The sequence below is a fragment of a genome, unplaced genomic scaffold (genome assembly GCF_019419815.1).
Source record: "Pyrus x bretschneideri cultivar Hongxiangsu unplaced genomic scaffold, Pyrus_bretschneideri_v1 Contig201, whole genome shotgun sequence".
Classification (NCBI taxonomy): Eukaryota; Viridiplantae; Streptophyta; class Magnoliopsida; order Rosales; family Rosaceae; genus Pyrus; species Pyrus x bretschneideri.
Window position 1 is genome coordinate 271029 of NW_025999504.1, and position 8292 is coordinate 279320.

Consider the following 8292-nt stretch of genomic DNA (forward strand, 5'->3'; position numbering starts at 1 on the left):
AATCAGAAATTAAAACAAACTTAAATATTCATCTACTTATCAAGCGCTTCATGTTGTTAATGTAAAGCAATATTAATTAGGCCTAAAACTTAAAAGAGCAACACCGGATCATACTCCATCAAGATAAGGACACGTAAACGTGGTGATGACGAAATGGGTGATGGAATGGTTGAGTAAGAGTGCAATCAAAGCGCAGTGGGTTTGTGTAGGAAAATAGGAAGAAAATATTTGGATGCATATTACATGTAAGCTAATCTCTCTCTCTCTCTCCCCCCCCCCCCCCTCTCTCTCTCTCTCTCTCTCTCTCTATGTGCGCCTTTAGGTCACCAATCTTTCACCATCACCCATTTTCTGAAGCTAGACACACCTTAACACAATGTAGTTCCGACATCCCTTTCACAACCCAATGGTGGACCCTAAAATCTCTCTCTCTCTCTCTCTCCCTCTCTCTCTCTAGAATATTATAATTTGTGTATGTGCGAATTTGATAAATTAGTTTTATTGGACATGACATGAGGCCGGCAAAGGTGAGGACTAAGGACTTTATATAAAGGTAGGGGTAGACCTTTTGGGTCTTCAAGGTTTTTACTGGTAGCGTTGGTGAGCCTAATTGAGTACTTTGTTGGTGCTTGCTAGCTAGTCAAAGTACTTTGTTGGTATGGGAAGGCAACCGTGTTGTGACAAACTTGGGGTAAAGAAAGGGCCATGGACTGCTGAGGAGGACAAGAAGCTCATCAGCTTTATTCTCACCAATGGCCAGTGTTGCTGGAGAGCTGTGCCTAAACTCGCTGGCCTTCGCCGGTGTGGTAAGAGTTGCAGGCTCCGTTGGACGAACTATCTCCGCCCCGACTTGAAGAGAGGCCTCCTCACTGAAGCTGAAGAACAGTTGGTTATTGATCTCCACGCTCGTCTTGGAAATAGGTCACCCTCTAATATTCATGTTTCTATGTGCATGATTCATGTACATGTACATGTCAATCATGCAGCATTAGATTTGTGTTTGGGAGCATGACTCCGTACATGTGTTAATGGTTTTATTAATTAAGAATGGTGTTTGGTGGTGAAAAAGGTTGTTTCACCCTTCATCTTAATTTTATTATATATATTATAAAAGACGTCATTTCTTCTTTTTCCTCTTTCTTGAGTTGCAAGCTTGGTTTCAAACTTTCTTTTCTTCATAAAGCTGAAAATGTTAATGCTGTGGATTAATGCGTTCCACAAAACAAAAACTTAAGATTGACACGTTAAAGAAAATGACCTTCAATTTCTTGGTTTAGAAGGTGTTTTTTTACGTATATCATATTTACTGTCCATATTATTGATCACGCTCTTATAAAATGGAGATGTATGCATTAATTTAACTTTTGCTTGCTTATAGGTTTAAGTTTAAGCTAGTGCTACATGCATCCTACATTTAATTAGTTGATGACTTATGAGAAGCATTAAGCTTATGGTCATTATTACAAGTTTTACTAATTAATATATATATATATATATGGTTTTCTGCTTGTTTTGGACATATAGGTGGTCCAAGATTGCAGGCAGATTGCCAGGGAGAACAGATAATGAGATCAAGAATCATTGGAACACCCATATCAAGAAAAAGCTGCTTAGGATGGGAATTGATCCTGTCACGCATGAACCCCTCCACAAAGAAGAGTTGCCGTCCAATATTAAGGAAAATAACTCATCATCATCTTCCCATGATCATAGTGATCATGAGAATAATTTGCCAGCTGATAAGTCTATAAATGGTCTTCACAATTCACAAGAAAATGATCAAAGCATGGTGAATTCATCAGGATCGGAGGACATAAACTCATCCACTGAAAACTCCTCAACAGGCGCTGAATCAGTGTTGTTAGACAGCATTTGCAACGACAATTTGTTAATGAACACCCTATGGATGGATGAAACACCTCTGATTGATGCATTGTGGAACGACAACAATCAAGTAGAACTTGATCAAGGAGGGATCAATTACAGTATCACTGAGAATAATGGAATGGGCTTCCAATCTAATTGGGATGACAATTGGACATGGCTTTTGGACTGCCAAGACTTTGGTATTCATGATTTTGGTATGGATTGCTTCAGTAATGTGGAAGTAAATGGTATCAACACATTAGAGGTGGGAGAAAAATTAAGCACAACTATCAACTAATCAAATGCAAAGCATGCAGTTAATCTTTATTAATAATGTACTAGTGAGAAGAGAGTAGTAGTCAAAATTCAAATGTGCTTACATGTTACAAAGTACCATGTCTGCTGCCTTACTTTTTATTAAGTTCTTGGTGTTGAATTTTATCTGTTACTGTTCTTGGAAGGTCGACGATTAGACCTGCTTCTTAAGAGGTTTCCTCACCAACCAAAAAAACAGCTAGCGATACCAAATTGCCTAATAAAATGTACAGGTGGTAATATTCGTAAAAGTGTATGTTAGGGAGTTGAATAATATTGTAAAAGTATTCATAGTACTGCTGGGTTTTGCTAAGATGAAGCATCTGTGCATCAATTATGTACTTAAATATTTATGCTGAAATTAAATAAAACAAAAGGTTAATTTATTTTATTCAATTTTATTTGTTTATAGATTAGAGATATTTTTTTATCTAAATAAAATAAAAGATTAGGAGGAATTAATAAGTATGAGTTCATATTTGTTATGTACTACATTCATATATGAGAAATAAATTATAAATGTGAATAGACATGTATAGGTTTAATTTAAACATGAAAGCTTCAGGTTTCATGGTGTAAGTTTTGACTCAAAACTTTGGGTTTCAAAGACACTAAATTTGAAACTACATGTTCGATTCAGTATGAACTTCTAGTTCATAAAAAGGGTACCTGCAATAACACAGAATATAATATACAATTAAGTGTAGTGAATTTAGGGTTTGATTCAGAAACCCAAGTATGAGTGTTTTGGGACTATGAAGGAGAATCAACGGTTCAAAGAAAAGAAATAATTTATTGAATCATTAATGCCAAAAAGTGGACTTCAGGCTAGTAATTTTGGATGTTTTGTTAGATTAATGGACTGCTGGTTACTTTAATTAATTCACCAGATCATAACCATTCAGGTTTGATCATAGAAGAAAAATAATGACATTTGAGTCATATTAGGTTCAATTGGCTTCAGTCCAACGGACAATGAAATAATAGCCTGGAACGGCTTTAACAAAAAATATTTAGGTATAGTGAAGAAGTGTGGCATGCCAAAATTTGGCATCGGGTCGAAAAAAAACCATAGCCTAACACATGTCGCACAGCCCTGTAGCAGGCCTTGGACCATGTGACAAGGTTGCACAGTAGCCCAGCTTGGCTGTGGGTCAGTGGGATGAGGGAAACGGGCAGAGCCCAGCAGTGCTAAGCTGCTAGCTTTAGGCCGAAACACCAAGGAAGCCAAGCTTTTGTTAACTTTTGGTTGACGCTGGACAAGACCAGGAAGCATAGGTTTGTTGGTTGGTGGGCCAAGGCCGGGAAACAATTCCAGCACGTGCTGGCTTAGTCTAGCGTGGGCTGGATGGTGAGAAAGCCCAGCAAAAAGAGGTTGTTGGTCCTGTGTGCTTGGAAAGGCAGGAAGCCCAACAAATGAAACCCAGGCCTGGGGCCTGGTCCACTCATGCAGCAAACCCCAAAGGACTTTTGCCTCACATGAAACGTCGGGACGAAGTCATTCCACTGCCCAAACCTTGAGCTGCAGGCTAGACTTGGCATCAAGTCGGCTAGGGGATGCAACTATGGACTGCGGATCAGCCGCAAATTTCCCAAAATTTTTATTTATTTTTCGAAATTTCTAGGGTTTGAAATACCCAATTGCTTCTAATTTCTTTTGATTTTTTTACTCACAAATTTCACATAGCATAATTATAATTGCGTAATGCATGAACGTGTATATATGTATGTGTGTGTGTGTGTGTGTATATATATCAGAAGGAAAATATAAATATAAGGGGTTCATGCATCATGAGGAATGTTTTGCATGCTTTATGGTCGTTTCAAATATCATAATTTATTTTAAAAGAACCTGATCGGCAGAAAACAACTGAGTCTTTGAATTTGTAGAAGAACCTCATCCATGAACCTTTAGTTCCTTAGCTTCTGGCAAGATTGTTGATAACTTGTTGTAGGCCTAATTCACTGAACAATGTAAGAACAGCGAGAGGGAGTGCGGCAGCGTTAGAGAGAAAGAAAGAGATGTCTAATTGTGAGGTGTGTATTATATCATCTTGTTGGAACCAAATTTGTGCACATCTATTAACAGAGGCAAGAACCCAATCGGACTAACCCATGGTCTCTGATGAGGGGAGAATGGGGTTGATTGGGGGGTGTGGTTGAATCTAGGAAGGACTACCTGCATATCTTGAGGAAGGAGAATCAACCCATAGGTGTAGTTCTATGAAAAAGTGGAGTAAACCATCCTTGATGAATAGCTTATGGTGTGGCATTAGGAAATGAGTTCCTCATAGATGTATCTATGCGTAAACGGCGGCGCAAGGACCTCTGTTAATCATAGAGGAATTAAGTGTATTATGGTTTTGTACAAGGAAATATGTGAATGTAGGTAGATATCAATGGTAGTCTTGTTGAGAGAAAAGATATCGTCCTAGAAAGAGATAGCTCTGAGAAAGAGAGATACATCCTGAACTCGTATGTCGTTGCAACACGACGTTGTTTGATATGAATTGGATGGAGAACATGAGGAATCCAATAAAAAATTCCAACATGTGCTATGAGTGGTCAAGCAGCAATAACATCTTCCACATAACTCAAAATTGAGTTCCCAAAATTCTACAAAGGCTGACTTTCATATCTTCACAATGTATGGTACAAGGCCCAGTTTGTTTGGAGTAGATACAGTTTAATCAGGGAAGTTGCATGTGTTGCTGCTTATGTTGGCTTGTTATTCAGCTGCTTTGTGTGCTAGATTTGAGACTATTCTTTCTTCTAGAAAAAATAAGACTATTGTAGCTTGACTTCTTATCCTTTTGAACATATGTGGCATGTCATGGGAAAAAAGTCACAAAGGCCTTGAAATTTTCTTTCTCCCATAGCTGCACAGTTCTAACTAGAATGTAGCTTCGACTGACTTCGTATGTAAAACTGGAAAGATTAACTTTGTAGAAAATTCTGAAACTTTGATACAACGATATTAAGCATCTTAGCTATTGTCTCCAATTGGCTTTGTATCGAAATTCATCTGAGAAATCTATTTTTTGTTGAAAATCATACTAGTGTGTAGAATGGATTTTAGGCACAATTATATTGCCACCAGAGCCTTGCCCTAACACTTTCCCCTTAACGGAGTAATGGACTTGAACTAAGTCATATGTAGACTTCTGATAAGAGGTCATCCACAAGGAGCCAAATGTGCCTTTGCTTCCTGGCTTGGAAGTTCTTCTCTCTAAATCCTTTTTTGTAATTCTTTGTGTTGTAGCATGATTGCTATGCTGCGTTGTCAAACCTTGTGATTCATATTCGAGTTCGGAACTCTGACGAAACTCAAGACCTAGTTCCTAAGTTGAACTTTTATGCCTTTTTGTAAAGGTGACTTGCCCTTAGTGTACTTCTCCTCGTCTTGAGACTTTCCCATGCTTGTCAGGGAGGTTGTGTCGTTGTCAGAGTTACTGGTTCTACTGGAATAGAGTTGGACTAATTTTGCCCGACCTCATAAGATCTAAAAGGAAGAAGAGATGTACAATCAGCACATATGCCCTTTGGAAAAACAATAACATATAGTTAGGTCGAACTCTTTATTTCATGGTAAAGTGATTTAAACATTTTGAAGTAATAAGATATTAGGACAAAATAAATAAAGGTATTAGAAATCCTCCCTTTTGTGCTTTTTTCTCAAAAAAGTCAGGCCTTGCAACAAAACTCGTCTTCACATCATAGAAGTCCGTCCTACTTAGAGAGAATTAGATGTCCCCTGATAAATACCCAGGCTAGTGTATTCATAAGGATCTTAAGAGTTCTTGTAGGGAAAGTAATCTTCATCAAATCGGGAGACTATCTAGGAGGAAATCTAGGATAAGATACCAATCTTTCTATAATTATGATTATGTTGCCTAATGCTAAGATATCCTAATTTTTTACTTTAATTAGGGTTTCCTTACTTGGGAGACAAGTAATATTATTAATAGGCATAAATCTATCCTAATGAACTACGCTCCATGGGCTTCAAGCATTCCGATCATTCTTTCCACGTGTCATGGGCCCAGAAAATCATAATCCAACACACCTCATTGTGCCTTTATTTACAGTAGTAGGGAAGGTGAATTTCTTAACCCATTAGGATTACAACTTTAATAAGATAATATCTAGTCTAAGAGATATGGTAGAATCCTATAAGGATATCTTAGATATGATAAACTGAAAATTTTCTCATAGGTTATCAAGTATGGGGGAAACTAATTATTTTGCACTTTAAGCATTATAATCAGAAACATGGAAGTTTTATCTCAAACTCAATATGGCCATCATCTTAAACATCCCCATTACCCATTAGCCCTAGTATTAATTCAACAACTCATGGGACAAATTTAAGGGGCCGAAAAGTTTTCAATGTTGTTTATTAAGTAAAAAATAAAAAATCACAAAGTTAAAACCTATTAGGTTGATTATTTCAAATGTTACTTAATATGTTAGCTAGTTTTTATTTGAGAAAATTGTAACAATGGTATCTCAACTTTAATTTAATTGGAGTAATGGTCTCAACTAAAAATCCATGATCATTGGTCCCTTAACTCAACAAAATGCAGCTATGGTCCTTTTTGTCAACTTCATTAGAATTCCATCAAAATGAGTCACATTGGAAGGACAATTACTACAATTGGATTAAAGTTTGAGGGACCATTAGTCTAGTTGGGTTAAAGTTGAAGGACTAAATCTCCAATTGGATTAAAGTAAAGGACCATTGCTATAATTTTTCTCGTTTAGTTTTTCATATTTGCCCCTTAGCCTCACGTGCGTGGCACGTGACTCGTTTTGACGGAAGTTTTAACTGAGTTGACAAAAAGACTTATAGCTACATGTTTTGATGAGTTAAGGGACCAATTGTCATGGATTTTTAGTTGAGGGACCATTACTCCAATTGAGTTAAAGTCTAGAGACCATTGCTACAATTTCCTTTTTTCATTTCAAGCAAAAACAATAATTTTGTAGTTTTTATGCTGCCATATATGCACCTTAATGTATTTTGTAATAAGTGTGACAGCCCGTCCCGGACTTTTCGTACCGTAGGGGTGAAATGACGATTTTGCCCCTAGCATGGTTGTTTCGTTGTGTGGTTGTTTTTGGGTGTTGCTTGGCTGGTTTTGGACCACACACACACACCACACTCACTCACCTTCTCTCTCTGCCCTGTCCCGAGCACTCTCTCTCTCCCATTCCTATTCTCTTTGTGCAGACGACAACCAAAACCATTAAAACCTTCACAGATCGAGGAAACAAATTACATTTCGTGCTTGTGAGGTCCTTAGGAGTTCAACCATACCCATTTCAGGTAAGGATACCTTTGTTTTCACGTCGAACTCGGGATACCCCGATTTGGTCACTGTTTATGCACATGTTAATTCTTGTGTTTTTGGGAATTTTAAGCTTGTAGGAAGCTTGGTGAGGTCCTTAGGAGGCTCGGGGTGGTTCGTTTGAAGGTTTTGGACGTCGGGATCGTGAGTTACAAGTTTGGCCGGAGTTGGTGGTGTTTTCCCGGTGAGATTCCGTGGATTTTAGTGCTTGAAAGCGGTATGGATTTGTTCCTCTTGTTGTAAGCTTCATTTTGGTACCAATTTTGTGAAATTTGGTTGAAAAACGAAGAAGATACAAGGTTTTGAAATTTTCCCGATTTTCCAGCGTCGGAGACGGCGCTAGAGTTTGGCCGGAATATTCCTAACGGCATTAATGACATCAGTTAGAATTAATGGAATATTCCTGACTGCGTTAACTGAGGCCGTCAGTGTGTCAGGCAAGTGCCTGCGCGTGGGCGGCGCGTGTGGCCGTGCCTTGGCCGGCACGTGGGGGCGTGTGCAACGTCGGAAAATTTTTCTAAAAATATGGGGATGTTCCTGAGGTTGAGTAGATCACGTTGGTGTATTCATACACCCCATTTGAACATTGTATGAGAAGTTATTTCGTGATGTTGGTTATGTGCTTTAAAATTAACGTTTTTATAGTTGTTTCGCATATAGGTGAGACCTATCCCGAGGACGAGCGCAGTCACTCGAGGCAAGGGGGTTACGACCCTTCTACATACTAGTGAGTGGGCTTTTGGTTTTCCGTATATACCTA

At 38.3% G+C, this 8292-nt stretch overlaps 1 protein-coding gene across 1 annotated transcript; it reads left to right on the forward strand.

Annotated features, from left to right (window-relative positions):
* Positions 1-508: 508 nt before the first annotated feature.
* Positions 509-2577, forward strand: LOC103945688 (MYB-like transcription factor ODO1). Its single transcript, XM_009356287.3, has 2 exons — positions 509-921; positions 1525-2577. The coding sequence occupies exons 1-2, from the start codon at positions 659-661 to the stop codon at positions 2162-2164; spliced, it is 903 nt and encodes a 300-aa protein (XP_009354562.2). The 5' UTR covers positions 509-658; the 3' UTR covers positions 2165-2577.
* The last annotated feature ends 5715 nt before the right edge of the window (positions 2578-8292 follow it).